General features: G+C 40.7%; 2 protein-coding genes across 6 annotated transcripts in view; one reads left to right on the top strand and one right to left on the bottom strand.

The window, feature by feature from the left end:
* Nucleotides 1-17,377, bottom strand: part of LOC129718552 (papilin) — a 206,662-nt gene that overhangs the window by 92,464 nt on the left and 96,821 nt on the right. The window lies entirely within an intron of this gene.
* Nucleotides 377-15,629, top strand: LOC129717284 (cuticle protein-like). Its single transcript, XM_055667145.1, has 4 exons — nucleotides 377-388; nucleotides 453-986; nucleotides 14,799-14,867; nucleotides 14,930-15,629. The coding sequence occupies exons 1-4, from the start codon at nucleotides 377-379 to the stop codon at nucleotides 15,512-15,514; spliced, it is 1,200 nt and encodes a 399-aa protein (XP_055523120.1). The 3' UTR covers nucleotides 15,515-15,629.

Genomic DNA, 17,377 nt, shown 5'->3' with positions numbered 1-17,377 from the left:
ATAAAATAAACAACTGTTGGAGTTGAGTTTCCTGGCATAGCAACAGCAGAAAAATCAGCGGCAAAATGTAACGAGCAAAAAAACTTTTTTTTTTCTTTTGGATGGACGAATGAACTTGAACGACACAGCAACAGTGAAACCACAGAACTGGAACCCGCTCAACCGCTTTAATGGCCTGAATTTAAGGCTTTTCTGGAATGGGTCCAGAACCTTAACCGTGTGGAGCACTTTCACTGACGCAACATCCGCGGGAGATATAGGTCAAGTTCATCCTTAACTGGTCTTAATCATGTTGGGTATATAATAAACTCCAGAGCTTTGTTGTGGTGCAGTTCGATCGATTGTTTTGTTCTGAGAACGTTTAAAATACTGAAAAATGGCTTTCAAGGTGAATATATATTTCGTTAGGAGGAGGATTCTGTTCAGTTTCAATTCTTTCGTTTTTTCTGCAGTTCCTAGTTTTTTGTGCCCTGGCGGCCGTCGCTCGTGCCGGTGTCATCTCCGCTCCTCTGTCTTATGCTACCCCTATCCAGACCAAGACCCTGGTGGCGGCTCCAATTGCCAAAACCGTTGTCGCCGCTGATGAGTATGACCCACATCCGCGGTACTCGTTCTCCTATGGAGTCACCGACTCCCTGACCGGTGACCACAAGTCACAGCAGGAGTCTCGCGACGGAGACGTAGTTCGCGGATCCTACTCCCTTGTCGAACCAGATGGTACCAGGCGCATCGTTGAGCTTACGGCTGACGATCACTATGGTTTCAATGCAATTGTTCACCGGGAAACACTGCCCCCAAAAGCTGCCATTGTAGCTCAACCTGCCATCACTTCACTGGCCACCAAAACCATCATTGCCCAGCCAGCACTGGCCACCAAAGCCGTGATTGCTCAACCGACGTTGCATCACTATGCTACTCCCGCGGCGTTATATCAACACAAGTTTACCCAGCTAAACCCTGGAGCCTTTGCTCAAGCCTTCTCTATGGTTTATTCATGTACTTATCTGTTAACACTGAGTCCACATGATATCGCGTTATTTGATGTCTGATACTGTCTATTTTTGATTACCTTACAAAACATTCCCAAGCCGTTATGTTTTTTTTTTTCAAAGTGGTGAGAAATCTGTTATCAGACAACTGAGAAGATTACTCAGGGACCCGACTCACTAAAACCACCAGTCTTCAGCCCTAGTACTTCCTGTAACTACCGTGAGGTATTACTTCAGGGAACCGGTTTCAGGTTTTTCAGATTTGGCTAACTGCCATGAGACAAGAAGTTAGCTAACTTCGAGTCTTCGATGATCATCCCGTCGATTAATGCCTTGTAGTGCTTGGACTATCCGCGCACATTCTACCAACCAAATTTTCCGGGGTAGTATCCGGTCCGCACACCGCCGTCATGCCGCTCCTGTCTTGCATGAAACGATGACATAGAAAAAACACGTTCTCTACGGACTCCTCTACATCTGAGCACGGGGCACCACGGCGAATCTGCATGGCCAAACCTGTACAGATACTGCCTGAAGCAACCATGGCCTGAGAGGATCTCTGTCAGATGGAAGTTGAGTTCCCATGTCACCTCGCGATCCATCCGTATACCACTTAAGTCACATCCATTGAAGCATTTTGCGTCTTCTTTGACAATGAAGGCACCATGCCAACCAAGTCGCATACTGCTTCGTATGACACCTTGCGATACGCGTTCGCGAATCTCAGGCATATGAGCCTGTGGGCGCTTCACAGTTTACCACTGTAACAGGCTCTGTAGCGCCTTATACCATACTGGTGCTCCATACCTAAGTATGGATGTAGTCACGCTGGCAAGCAATTTGCGCTGACTGCCGTATACCTCTGCGCTATTGGTCTTCATACGTGATAATGCCGCAATAGCCGTTGAAGCTCTCTAGCAGGTGTAATCAACGTGGCTCCCAAAGATGAGTTTGTCGTCGACCATCACACTTCAGAGTTTCAAAGACCGCTTTGAGTCTATAGTGCGTCCACCGACACTTATTCACACCCCCTGCGCTAGCTCCAGCTTTATGGAGCGCATCCAGCTTCTATGGTTTTTATTGATACACTGTTCGTTCGCTAACTGGGCTGAGGACCTAGCCCAGTTAACGAATGTCGCTCGCTAACTGGGCTGACATTTCAAATGTCGTCAAATATCGAGGGGGATTTCGATGTTATGGCGCTAGACAAAACTCTCAGCGAAAATTTGAAAATGTTTTAAACAAATACACTAAGAATCCTGACTGATGAACAGAAAATGAGAAAAAACTAATTATTAGCCTTGCGTGTGCTTTATATGCACTTACCGTTGCCTGGAAACATATTTTTTTCATGAAACATTTATTTGACCTGGAAACGAATAGATAGACATCTAGTGGATCGCATGTGTGAAGACAACCAAAATCCATTGAAATGAAAAAATTAATCTCAATTCACTATTCATATGCCCCTATCTCGTTTTGACAGCATTTGATTTTTGACGTCCATCTGCTTTTTAACTGGGCTATAGCCCAGTTAGCGAACGCCCAGTTAAAAAGCAGCCCAGTTAAACAGCACCCAGTTAGCGAACAGTTACTGTAGTACAACTTTCAACTCGACTTCTCTTATGGCCTCGCCATAGACTTTCAGAGCTGTATCGTCTACAAAGCCAACAATCACCACTCCGAGAGGAAGCTTTAGTTTCAACACCCCATCATACATAGCATTCCACAGAAACGGACGTTGGCAGGTTGCTTGAAGTACCGTTTTCACCTTCTGTGAATTTCACAAATCTATTGAGAATCATCTACTCAAGCACCAAATCCGCCTTGTCAGATAGGTCTAGATGTCCATGGGTCACCTGGTGGTTTTCCGGCCTTCGGCAGCAGGACCAGTCTATGTCACTTCCACTTATCCGGAGAGAGGTAGTCATCTAAGCATTTTTGCACGATCGCTCTGAAAGACCCAAAAGAAAAACCGGCCAATCTTCTCCTCATTAAGCAAAATGCATAGGCTCGCCGTTAGTGGCAGTGATTTGGTTTCAAATCCTGGATACCTAGTTACGATAGCCATATTAAACCGTATTCGAATTAGCGTCTGTTAGGCTTATCATCCATATCTATTAGGGTGGGGAATCGATATATGGAAAAAACGAAACTTGATAGCAAAAAGCCAGAACTAAGTTTTTTTTTGTTCTATTTGGGGCCCCAAACAACCCTAAATTTATCGGAAGTCGATTGGTTTTGTCTCCGCTTGGCGCATTGCATTTCAAATTTATATGGAGATTTGTATGGAAAAACCAACTTTTATGCATTTTCCATTCTAAAGAGCTCAAAATGGTGCAAACCATAGGTTTCATAACTTCAAATGGTAGGTTTTTTGATGCCTAGCAACTTGGCCAAAGACACTAAAAAGCTAGGGTGTCCCAAAAAAATACTAGAGCTCTTCAAAGTTGAGTATGTCGAAATTTATGTTGCAAATCATTTTTTTCTGCCAACACTGCCAGTGTACCGGCATCAGTCGAATTTCCATCAGAAGTCACCTCTGAAACACGTTGTAGATTCTTTCTACTCCTAGATTATTGACCTTAATGTGTTTGCTTGATCCAACTGAGTGTACAAACTCGTAACGATAGGTTACTTCTGATGAGAACCCTACTGGCGCCGGTACATTGGTAATGTTGGCAGAAAACAATATTTTCTGCATTTAAATCGACATACTCAACTTTGAACAGCTATAGCCCTTCTTAGGGACATTCTAGCTTTTCAGTGTCCTCTGCAAAGTTGTTAGGCATCTAAAATACTATACTTTAGCATAATGTAGTTCATTATTAGAGCATTATTGAGCTCTCTAGAAAGGTAAATGCAAAAAAGTAGGTTTTCCCATACAAATTTTCATACAAATTTGAAATGCAATGCACCAAGCGGAGACAGAACCAATCGACTTCCGGTAAGTTTAGAGTTGTTTGGGGCCCCAAAAGGAACCAAAAAATTTTGGTTCTGGAAAATCGATCATTTTTCCCCACCCTAATATCTATATTCCAACCCTCCATATAGGCCTGCCTAGCAAACTATGCCTAAAGTCTGTATGCTTAAGGTGAAACGGTGTTGAAGCCATATACGGTCGACTTCGAGCCACTACTTCGAATTTTCAGAAGTACAACACTCGGAAATAGATAACGCGTTCTCTGTGGAAACGCTATTTTATGTTTGCTTCACCGCAGAGAACATAAAATTGCATTTTCACAGCTGACGTATCAACTATTACCGAACCTTGTGCCTTTGAAAATTCGAAGTGGTGGCTCAAAGTCGGCCGTTTGCGGCTTCAGTACCGTTTCTTCTTAACGGGGTGTCATCGCACGAGACACCTCTGGTACTCAAACATCGCACCCAAATTTTCAGTTCTAGGAAGAACAAATATATTGGCAATAATTGCTTTTTCATCATCGACGCATAGATGAAACAATCTAAGTGCGTATGTTCACGATAACATCAGTTAAACGAATACTTTTATCTTATCGCAAGCTGCTGCTCGCTATGCTTCGAGACTAAGTGCTCATAGTTAACATAACATCAAAGTGCGTAAGTTCATTAAAGAGCACACTTCCTTGAATAACATACCGGATGCAAAAAAAAAAACAAAACAAACGAAAACAACTCAGCGCTCTGTTTCAAGCATAATTTGTTATCGTACAATATAAGCTCTTCATATGATTTCCTAGAAACAAAACTTGAACCAGCTGAAAACAAATTCACCGAAACACAGCAATCATTTGAACGAATCCTCTGATAAAGGCTAGCATTCAGTTAGTCGAAGTTTCTCGCGACAGTCGAATAGATTGCTTTGGTTTGGAAAATAACTGACGAAAAATGCGCAAATCAGTCAAGTCGAAATGGAATATCCGGAAAAGGAATAACTGTAGTGTGATAATAATTGTAACAGGATTGCTCTTACTGATGGTCATGATGTTTACAGTCAACGATAATATCAGTAAACTGCCCTTCTGCGCTAAGCTTTCACATATGTACTGTTGGTACTTTCTTGACCTTCATTTTTTTGAGAGCGACACCGATTATGCATTTTTATACATTGAGGTGTTTACTAGCGTCTCGGTATGACAATTATCAGCACGATACATCAAAATTCAATGATATATATATATATAGCATTAAGCCATGGATATATCATCCAAAGGGAAAAAAGTTTTATTGGTACGTTTATGATCGTGAGGTAGTGAATAAAATACAATTTTGTCTGTGTAAATACTGAAAACAACTATTGAATATTGGTCTCTAGATTGACCACTAATATATTCAAACGAGTTTCAAACATTTTAGAACGGGTTTCTCCGATATATTTTCAACTCGAAAAAGTCTTTTTAACACGGGCCCATACAAGTTTGGAACGGATCCCCCGCGTGAAAAAGACCTTAGTGTATTGTATTTGTCGCAAGTAATGTTTGTAAAACTTTTCACCGATTGTGGACCTTGGTATAAGAATTGGGTTGTTTAGCTATTCACGGATTTTCGATATTCATAAATCATCTGAAAGAGTGTAATTTTCTGAGCAAAACGTGATTTTTTAAAACTTTATATCATTATTCTTCGAGCTTTAATTGAAGAATAAAAATTCGTTCTAAATCGCTACAATGATAGTTGGTATATGGGCGAAGCCGTTTTTAAATATTACGTTCGTTTATAGGTCTATCAATTTTTTTTTTAATTCACAAAACCAAACTTACGTGTCACTTTGAACCCTCAGCTTCTTCGATTCAAGACAACACAACACTAATTCATTAAATTAGGCAATAAAATTTGTTCACCATAATTCATTTTTCTCTCACTATAATAATGTATTTTCACACAGTTAAACAATGCAAATCCTTCCGGTTAAACATATTCACATCAATTCCCCACAATCTTTTTGTCGTTTCCGTAGTAATAATACTCCGACCATATTTTCCGTTCGGGCCCTTGACCGATACTGTCGGAATAAAACAATACCCCTTTTTTCCACTAACAAATAAGCCCGATCTTCATTCGCATACAAAGCTTGTCAATCAGATCGCGACACGACAATGACACTACTTGCGATAAATTCTATTCTAGTGCTGTGAGTTAGATAAATATCAATTGGTTTGGCGCTACCCTTTAGATAAGTTTTCTTGTTTGCACAGGAGAATACACACATGATAGTGGCGGCCTTTTCAGACGTAGGAATATCTTTTTGTTTACTATCCTGGAATACATTCTATGAAAGCGAAAAACAAACGCTAAATAGATTGCAATCATCAATGTGTCATTGAAAAGTTCAAATGTGAAATCGTTTTTTTTTGCGTATAACTACGTTTTTCACAGCCTACTAGGGTAGTTTGGGGTAACTTGGACCCCCTAATTAAAACTCCTGTTATTTCGTAGCCTGTGTTTTCTATCCCATAAACGCAATGTATTATAGTCATATTGAGCTGTTTTCTATATTTTTACACGAAAAAATCCTGATATTGAGGTCAAAATAACAAAAAAATAACGAATTTAAAAATAATGATTTTCGAACATAAAAAAATTGTTTGGAGTGAAATGGACCAGCTATTAGGGTAATATGGACAGTGTTTGGGGTAATCAGGACAGGGTAAAAATGTGAGTTTTATAGTATCAATTGTTGCTTAATACACAGTAGAAGGTGGTTTTAGGATTACGGAATGATAATTGCAATTCTTAGGCAATGCACAGTGATTCCAGCATAGGCCAAAAAAAATAACCTTTTCCAATTATTCAAACTAGAAACTGAGTATGCGTTCGTGTGCCGCGTATGCGTGTGTGTGTGTGTGTGTCAGTATGTGTGTGTGTCAGTGTGTGTTTGTGCCAATCGATGTGATATATTTCTTTTCCTGAAATTTCATGAGAATCGGATGATATACCAATTTTTGGCAACACTATGAATGTTGCTGTGTCTAGCAATTTCAATGATTTTTATTTTTAAAAATCGTAGTTTTATTAAGCCTAACTTCGAATAACTGTAACTCCCACAATTTTGATCTGATTTTGGTTTAACGAGTTTTGTTTTGAAGGGAAACTTATGTATTTTTTTTTTCATTTCCCAAAGTTTACCAAAAATACAACCAGTTTTTGAATCATGTTTTAAACATTTTACCGGAAAGCCAAAAATCATGAATTTCAGAACTCATGTGTACCGTACAGTCTTGTGAAACAGTTCGGAATGATCAGAAATTCAACAGGCTTTGGGAAATTTACCATACTTTTCGAGTTTTTGGGTCCCGGTTTGCACATCGTCGCTCCAAATCCGTTAATCCCAAATCCGTGAAACGGAAAAATATATAACGAATGTACTTTGTGGTACGATTTCTTATTTTTCATTGAAAGGCCTATCAAAAACCTTCAATTTTCCATTAAATCTTTTAATCGGTCAAACGGCACACAAGTTACAAGTTTTTGAAAAAATGATTGTCGATTTTTGGCAACCCTCATTCAAAAAGAATCACCCTTAGGACCAAAAAAAAAAATACGGGTATAAAGGTTTTCGATAGAGAACCAGTATACCAATGTTGAACATGATCTGAACAGAAAATAAATCTGATAATAAGAAAGGTTTAAGGGCATTTCAGGTAAACAACATTTTCTGACATCAGAAATGAGTTCAGCACCCCAAAATTGGCATTATACGTCATTTAGAATCATTTTAGAAAGACTTTTAGGTTTTATACAACTTTTGTTCAGAAACTCGCCACTGTGCAGGGGATTGAAAACACTTTGTATACGGATAATGTATCCCGGATTTCCTGCGAAACTTTTTACAATTCATCCTTCGTAACTCACCTGACCATATCACCCCAAAAAAAAATGTCCATTTTACCCCAAACAGGGCGCCTTACAAAAAACGTGATTTCTTACACTATTTTATTCACTATGTTATCGTAATCTTCTTCTTCTTCTTCTTCTATACCTATAAAAATGCAGTCCGGTCTGTCTGTCTGTCTGATCCATATAAGCTAGAAAACTATCGAACCGATCTACGTGAAAATTTGTATGTAGGAGTTTTAGGGGCCGAGAAAAGTTCCTATGATGGTTTGAGACCCCTCTCTCTTCTGGAAGGGAGGGGTCCCATACAAATGAAACACAAATTTCTGCACATGTCGAGAACTAACCAAGTAAATAGAACCAAATTTGGTAGGTGGATGTTTTTAGGGGCAACAAATATATCCATAATATAATTAGAAATCCAAGATAGCGTCTTCCGGTTTCTGATAAACAGCGACAAATGACCAAATACCACACAATATGAGTATTTCAGGAATTGTTATGATGCACTGAAGCCACAAATCGACCCATCAACCTCAGACAACATTTTTATTTGTAAGATGGCGACTTCCGGTGTCTGGGAAACAGTCGAGAATGACCAAATACCACTCAATTTGAGTGTTTCTTTAACCAGATTGTCGCTCAGAGGCCAGAAATTATTTCCAAATGCTATTTGAATGTTGAATGAATGTTTTAATGAATATTTAAAATTATTAAATTAAACACTAAAGTAGGCGGGACGAAATTTGCCGGGTCAGCTAGTCTTTTATAAAAATGTAGTCTATTATCAAACAAACACGGCTGCAAAGCTGACTAGACTGAAAACATTTGAAAAGTTCTCATAAAACTTTGAATAAATGAGCTTAAAACTTACAGCAAAATCAACTTTTGATATTTCCATTGTTTAAATTGGCACTGTGGTGTACCTATCACAACAAACCATGAAATTTTAATGTTATGTTTTACGCCGTAGCGTCTAGGTCATTTTTTTATATAAATACTTACTTTACTTTTATGGCGACAGATCATTGAGATCCTATGCCGAATCCAGAATACGTCTCCACAAAACTCGGTCTTGGGCTGCTACTCTCCAGTCTACCCTTACACCCGCTGCTCTGGCATCCTCGTCGACAGCACACATCCAGCGCGTGCGCGGTCTGCCTCGAAGTCGTCGGCCTCTATCCGGTTCTCTACTAAACATTATCTTTGCCGATCGCTCATCCGCCATCCGTGCTACATGTCCAGCCCACTGTATCCTGCCGTGTTTCATCAGCTTGACAATATCAGCGTGTTTGTATACTTCGTACTACTCGTGATTCATGCGTCTGCGCCACACCCCGTTCTCTAGTTTGCCTCCGAGTATTGATCGCAGGATTCTACGCCGGAAGACCCAAAGCGCTCGTCGATCAGTCTCCTTCCACGCCACCGGGAGAATCAGAGTCCTATAGAGCGCAAATTTCGTACGGATCTGTAGGCTACGGGACCTAAGCTGGCTACGCAATCCGTAATAATCCCTATTCGTCCCTATTCGCCGCCGCAATCCGCCTCTTCACCTCGCGGCTCACCTCGTTGTCACACGTCACGAGAGTACCAAGATAAACAAATTCGTCGACCACTTCGAAAGTATCCCCATCCATCTCCACCGCAGCACCAACACCCGTAGAACTACCACGCTCTCTGCCAGCCACCTTGTACTTCGTTTTGGCAGTGTTTATGGTGAGTCCAATTCTCGCAGCTTCCCTTTTGAGAGCCGTAAAGGCCTCATCAACTGCTCTACGGTTAACACCAATTATATCAATGTCGTCCGCAAAGCCCAGAAGCATGTGAGACTTAGTGATGATGGTGCCGCTCCTCTGCACACCTGCCCTTCGTATTGCACCTTCTAAAGCTATGTTGAACACCAAGCTTGAGAGCCCGTCACCTTGCTTCAGACCATCTAACGTCACAAACGCGTCCGAAAATTCGCCCGCTGTCCTGACGCATTATGTGAAACCGTCGAGCGACGCACGTATCAGTTTAATCAGTTTAGTTGGGAAACCATGTTCTTGCATTATTTGCCACAGCTCGTTGCGTTTCACTGTATCGTACGCCGCTCGAAAGTCTATAAACAGATTATGCGTCTGCAGGTTGTGTTCTCGAAACTTGTCGGGGATCTATCTCAAGGTGAACATCTGGTCCGTTGTAGATCGTCCCACTTGAAACCCGCATTGGTATTCTCCAACAAAGGCTTCCTGCAACGGCCTCAGTCGCTGGAACAGGATACGGGAGAGAATTTTGTAAGCGGAATTGAGGAGGGTTACGCCTCGATAATTACTACACTCGAGTCTATGTCCCTTCTTGTAGATAGGGCATATAAGTCCTTACAACCAGTCCGTAGGTAGTTTTTCCTCAGACCATACCCTTAGGATAATCTGGTGAATTGCGCTACACAGCCGCTCGCTCCCAACTTTGAAAAGTTCGGCCGGTAAGCCGTCCTTCCCAGCGGCTTTGTTGTTTATTAGCTCTTTGCAAGCATTCTTCACCTCGTCCAATGTTGGTGGGTCCACAGCTTATCCGTCCTCCCCAATTTCTATCCTGTTTCCCTCGACGACTCTCCTACCTTCCTCACCGTTCAACACCACTTCAAAATGTTGCTTACAACGCCTGGCCACCTGCGATTTATCGGTAATCAGGTTCCCCTCCCTGTCATTGCACATGGCAGGTACTGGCAGGATCCGGTTCCTGATTCCGTTGATCGTTCTATAGAAGCCCGTCGTGTCGTGCCTGGTGAAGCAATTCTCTGCCTGCGCGAGGATGCAATCGTAGTGCTCACGTTTCTTACGGCGATGAAGCCCTTTTTTCGGCAGCTCTTGCCTCCCGATATTTCTCCCGCATCTGACGCGTTACACGACTAGCTGCTACTAACGTGTTGGCGTAGGCTCGATTCTCCTCATCCGTCACCTCTAGGCACTCAGCATCGAACCACCCACTACGCGTGATTCCCGTTGTCATGCCTATCACCTCTCGCGCTGTTTCGCTGACCGCATCATGGATGTGTTTCCACTGCTCGTTCAGGTCCACTCCAGTTGGTTCACCGATCCGTCCATCAACTTTCCGACTATTCGCTGCAGCAACTCCTTCCGCTTATAACCTCTGGATGTCCAGATGTATCTTCCTCGCCGATCTCGATTTAAACACATTGGACAACCGGGCGCGAGTCTTGCCTACCACGAGATAGTGATCCAAGTCGATGTTTGGCCCGCGAGAGGACTGCATATTTATGACGTCTGAAAAGTGCCGGCCGTCGATCAGCATGTGGTCGATCTGGGAGCAGGCCTCTCCATTGGGGTGTCTCCAGGTGTACCTCCGAATATTCAGACGTGCAAAATGGGTACTACAGATGGCCATTCCCCTAGTCGCGGCGCAGTTCACTAATCTCAAGCCGTTGTCGTTGGTGGTAGAGTGAAGGCTTTCTCTACCAATAACGGGACAAAAGAACTCCTCTCGTCCGACTTGTGCGTTCGTATCTCCGATGACAATCTTTATATCGTGCTGTGGGCACTCTCCATACGTTTTCTCGAGGAGCTCATAGAACTCCTCCTTTAGGTCATCGGTTTTATCGTTTGTCGGCGCGTACACGTTGATAAGGCTGTAATTGAAGTATCTGCCCTTGACCCTCAATACGCATAGACGGTCATTAAAAGGCCTCCAACTAACAACACGCTTCATTTGGTTTCCAAGTAGTGCGAAACCGACGCCCCGTTCCGCTCTATCGCCGCCACTGTAGTAGATGTGATACTTGAAAGAAGTGCCCGCGGTCAGATCAACCGCCCGGAATTCACGTTCTCCGGTTTTAGGCCAACGCACCTCTTGTATGGCTGCTACCTCCACTTTTGCCTTCCGTAGCTCTCTGGCCAAGAAGCCCGCGCGTGCCGGTTCAAGCAGAGTCCTAACATTCCAAGTACCAAGTTTCCAATCCTTTTTCGTTTGCCTAGGTCTATACCGATTGTTCCGATTCGTATCATTCTTTGGATTGTTCGTAGTGTGTTTATTTTTAGCATGCTGCCTTACTAGGGTTGCGATGCCTAGTCTTGCGACGGGGCTGCCGTCTTGGGTGTAGCTGGCGTGACACCGCATTTCATAGTTCACCCGTCCGCTCCGGATCAGTCGCTGTTTGAGCCGCCCCTGACCTGGGAAACAGACGCTCAGGCAAGGAGAACATATTTTATATTATTTTTTTACATATTTTTATATAAATACTGAGAATATTACAGGGAATGGTTGGTGCTCATTCACGTCATCTGTGCTAGGAATGCTCGCATGTGATAGGTCAGTGTTCGCGTAAATTTGTGCTTGAAACTTTTCATCAATTTTTACCGCATAGAATGAAATAATTATGATAATTAACGTACTAAACAAAACTGTCCAACATTTTATCTATCCAACAACATATTGGTTATTGTTATCCATCATGTGGTTACGCTGTTATTAACGATTGAATTTTGACGGAACATTTGCCAGTTTCGTTTCATATTTTACAGAATGCATTTCAGTATAGGAAACGAAGTCCCACGTCAAAAAAAAACTTGACCTAACATGGCTTGATTACTTATTTGGTTAAATTTTGGATCTTCCGTTTGTAATAAGCACCGTTGTACTGAGACAGAGCAGGAGGCATCCCAAATGCACAGCAGTTGGCAATCCACAATGACGAGGAATTGAACAAAATTTTATTCTGCATCACTATTGTACCGAGAGGGGCTTTGCCAAATATTCAAGCTGTTCTGCTCCCGAAAAAAAATGGAAGAAAAGGCATAAATTGACTAATTCCCAGCTTCGTGAAAGCTAAAACCAACCGTCCTTTTAAGGACGACCACATTTTGACAATAGCAATAGTATAAATGAGTTTTTACCTCTTATCTTATTAAAACTTAAAATTTGACATACAATTTTCATCGAGCTGGACTTTACTGTTTTATCACGGTAAGGGGGTACTGTATGAATGACGCTGTTCCAACAACCTTCAACATTACTTTTGAACGATTCAAGTCAATTAAACAACGCTTCTCTTCGAGGTTTCTAAACAATTAATTAAAAAGAAATAGCATTGAAAGAGAATTATTACTGAAATTTAACGCTTCACATCATTGAATTGATTAACCCCTAGCGAGTTAATTCCCAAAACTATTGCGAGAGATTCATTGAAATAAGGCAGGCTGTCGTAATTCTACGTTAAACACCCTCTTCAACTATTTTAGTTTTTATTTATTATTAGTTCGGAAAAGCATAAATTACTAACAACGTGTTTTTTTAGCTCTTTAAAAAGTCAGATTTCTTTGATAACCAATTTATGATGTTTTTTTTTCAATAAGAATTTATTTCATCCGGTGTAAGTTTTTTCTGGAACGACAAAAGTATTATCAACGACTTTGCTAAGAACATCATATATACCTCACAAACCATTTTTGCTTTTTTCTTATTTATCCATGATTGGACAGCCATCAATGTTCAGTTTACTCTTTGTAGTTTTAATAAAAAAAATTAAAAATAAGGTCTAAATGACCTTATACAACAAATTTCTAATAATTTTTTCACGATACATATTTTTTGAAAAGATAAAAGGTAATCCTACAACTTTACCGAAGATGTCACACCGATCGAACCAACCGTTCGGGCTCTAAAATAAACTTAGGTACATAAACTTTTTTCAGAAATTAGTCATGATTTAAAAAATCGCTATTAGCTTTTTTCTATTAGTAAAACGACACCTTGAGCCCATAAAAACATCTGTTCAAAGTTTCAGCCAAATCAAAAATGACAATGACAAAATTCTTAGAATTGGGTCATTTTTAATAACTTTCCTATATTTTTAATTTTGCTTATATTATAACAAGTGAATGGCACATAATTTTCAATATTTCAAATTACCTATAGCATACCAATGTAGCCAGGTCGTAACCATTTAAAACCTGACGATTCTCCAATTTCTTCGAATTTTTCATTCTTTTCAACAAATAGTTAACGAAACTGGTTGTGTCGATCAAAAAATGAGAAAAAATAATTACTTTTCATTGAAATTTAGGGTCATTCACTCCAATACTACTGACCAAGGGTGCCGAGTGTTTACAATTAGCAACAACAGATGGTCAAGTTTGCTAGCTTCCTGTCCTGGCAGCTCTGGAATTGCTAAACGAAGAAGCTGACTCGGTCAGTATCAACCAACATGATCGCGGAATGCGGTAGTGTCGATCTTTTTTGCAGGTTTTTTTATACGTCTGGCTACGTCGCAAGCGTGCACATGCTGTGCACATCTAAATCATTAAACTAGTGTGATACGCACGGCACCAAAAAAACCTGTTATTTTTTTATACTTCAAAATTGAGTATTCGGTTTATAGGCTCGGTATAACTAGTTAACGCAAATGATGGTAGCCGAAGAATAATAAAAAATCAGAGCGAATGAGGTTCGTATTACAAGTATACCAAAAAAAACGGCCAAAGGAAGTACATTAAAAAATGAATTTGCACCCATGTGACCTTTCAGTTGGAGGCTAGTGGGTTCATGCACGCCTACCCTTTTCTTATCGATCGTATCGATATCCAAATTGAAACAACAAATCCGCAACCAAGGATATCGAGCAATCGAGTGGATTATGTACCAAATCATTATTTATCTTATATTTGTGGAAGTGTATCTAGCGTAAAGACTTGAAATAAATATTAAAATGAACTTAGAAAAATTTTCACAACGAAGTGTAACTGTTGCATCAGACCTAATGCAGGACGATACTAGTCGACAGTGTCGGATTGTTCACCACACAAATTCACTTTCATTCTACATATACATAGGTGTGCGGTGCATGTGGTAGGAACATACGAGACGGTCAGGTCCCACCAGCATGGATTGTTTGCAGCTTCAAACGCGCAGCACTGGGTAGCCAGTAAGGCGACAAATCTGTTTGCGTTTTTGGATTACCAGCTGACAATTCACTATAAAATGATCGAAATTATTTCTTAGCAGCACAGTTCCACCAGTTTCATTGCTAAGTCAACAGCAACGTTAACCCAGAAAAAAATGGCATTTAAGGTATTTTCGCCGATTATTAATAATTATCAATTAAGATAGTAGCGATGTTTATTATCTTCCAGTTCGTGACGTTCCTCGCTCTGTTGGCCGTGGCCCGTGCCGGAGTCATCTCTGCCCCAGCGTTATCCTATGCTGCAGCCCCAGCGCTGTCCTACGCTGCAGCTCCAGCGCTATCATATGCCGCAGCTCCAGCTCTGTCTTACGCTGCGCCAGCACCTTTGGCATATGCTGCTCCGGTCCACAAGACCCTCGTTGCTTCCCCACTTGCCAAAACCGTAGTCGCCGATGAATACGACCCGAACCCACAGTACTCCTTCTCGTATGGAATCTCCGATCATCTGACCGGTGACCAGAAGTCCCAGCAGGAGTCCCGCAGCGGAGATGTGGTCCAAGGATCGTACTCTCTCGTGGATGCTGATGGTCTGAAGCGTACCGTTGACTACACCGCCGATCCACACAACGGATTCAACGCCGTCGTGCGCCGTGAACCCCTCGGTGTGAAAGCCGTTGTTGCCGCTGCCCCCGTGGCCACCAAGACAATCCTGGCCCAACCCGCCTACGCTTCGTACGCCGCTCCTCTGGCTACAAAGACCTTCGTGTCGCAACCTGCCTACGCTTCCTATGCTGCTCCCGCTCTGTACCATTAGAGACTAAGCCAACAGTTTTGTTAACAGTTGTTTGTTGACTTTTCCTTACTATTTATTGAATCATGCAATGAGACTGGAATAGATAAAATAGCAACTCAGAACATGTAAAATCGTACATTCAAACTTATAATTTCGATCACAACATCCCAACACCCGAGCTATAGTAAATTCAGGATCCTCCGTTTTCCGCCTAAAATCTGGTCGCAGCTTTCCTCATCCTCACTCACTCGACTCAAACAAGTTTTTAATTGGCATTTACCGAACAGGAAACAGGTTTCTTATCTACTTTGGTTATTAACATATAATGTTTATATGTAAAAAACAGTTTTCTCACTCATTAGGCAACAACAACAACAATATCGCACGCTAGCCTGGGGGCTAATGCGGTCTCGATCAACTAGATTAGTTGAGAGAATTCGTCATCGATATTGTTTTCGGCACATTTTGCATGTTGTAGGATAAGTACAACGATACACCGTGCCAAAGTGTTGAGTCAAGAAAATTTCCAGCTCGAAAAGATCCTCGACCTGATCGGGAATCGAACCCGACATCACAACCGTGTGGGGAAAACTAACCGACCGACATCGCTAACCACAGAACCACGGGGGCCACTCACTCATTAGGCAGACGGTTATTTCAAGTTTTAAACAGTTTTTATTGTTTTTTTGATTCCTGTTTTTATTTGAAGGAAATGCGTGTTTTATCGTGGTTATCGCCGCATCTATTTGATTGCTTCTTGTGATCGACAGTTTTCGGCGGAGTAAATAAATTAAACTACATTTGCCAGTTTGTCCGTACGTTTCGAGTTACTACTGGCCTTCACTCATCATCAGCGGACTCTAAAATTAACTTTATTTAATATACATTCAGAACAAAAACACAAAATTCAAACATACAAACTTTACGACTTATTGTACACACCACAACTACTGTTTTGTTTTCGTTTATCTAATTTTCTTCCTTTTCCCGTTTTTAGTTTGCAAATTATAGGGTTGTATGCAGCTTTGAAAATTATAGAGGCTTATTGTTTGTTAACAACGTTAAGTTAGAGGAGATGATAACGTTGTTAACAAACAAAAAGACTATAATTTTCAAAGCTGCATACAACCCTATAATTTGCAAACTAAAAACAGGAAAAGAAAGAAAATTAGATAAACGAAAACAAAACAGTAGTTGTGGTGTATACAATAAGTCGTAAAGTTTGTATGTTTGAATTTTGTGTTTTTGTTCTGAATGTATATTAAATATAGTTAATTGCAGAGTCCGCTGATGATGAGTGAAAGCCAGTAGTAACTCGAAACGTACGGACAAACTGGCAAATGTAGTTTAATTTATTTACTCCGCCGAAAACTGTCGATCACAAGAAGCAATTGAAGGAAATGCATGAAAGAATGGAAGTTTCAACAGAACTACGTCTAGCGATTGGTTTTGTATCGTAAAATAAAATTTAAATTGAACCTCGACAAATATTTATTTCCTACTAATTTCTCTAACAAATCAATGAAAGTAACCAGTGAAAAACCCAAAAACAGTTATCATAGAACCATAATATTTTCAGCAAAGTTGAAATTTTATAGTTATGTTTCTAAAATTAAGAAACGACCATAATCTAATTTATTTTCGTACATTTAAATCAACTTTCTTCGACAAAGTTGGTGCACATTTTATAAGAAACAACTTTGCCCAAGACATCATCCATCTATCTGCCTATTCAAATAGACTCTTGTGAAGTTTCCTATAAAATAGGATCATTTCTTTTCAATATAACTTTTGTAGTGATTTTCTACAGTTTTTAAATATTTCACAATATTGTTTTCTATAACAAAGCACACAATTTTACTGCAAGTTTTGTTTATCTCTTAT

Source organism: Wyeomyia smithii, chromosome 1, assembly GCF_029784165.1.
Source record: "Wyeomyia smithii strain HCP4-BCI-WySm-NY-G18 chromosome 1, ASM2978416v1, whole genome shotgun sequence".
NCBI lineage: Eukaryota > Metazoa > Arthropoda > Insecta > Diptera > Culicidae > Wyeomyia > Wyeomyia smithii.
The sequence above is the reverse complement of the archived record's forward strand: the minus strand, read 5'-3'. Positions and strand labels throughout refer to the sequence as shown.

Excerpts from the sequence above, each read along its gene's own strand:
- LOC129717284 (XM_055667145.1), top strand. Across the intron at positions 987-14,798 it reads TTGCTCAAGCCTTCTCTATG|CAGCACAGTTCCACCAGTTT; the intron begins GTTTATTCATGT and ends ATTATTTCTTAG. Across the intron at positions 14,868-14,929 it reads AGAAAAAAATGGCATTTAAG|TTCGTGACGTTCCTCGCTCT; the intron begins GTATTTTCGCCG and ends ATTATCTTCCAG.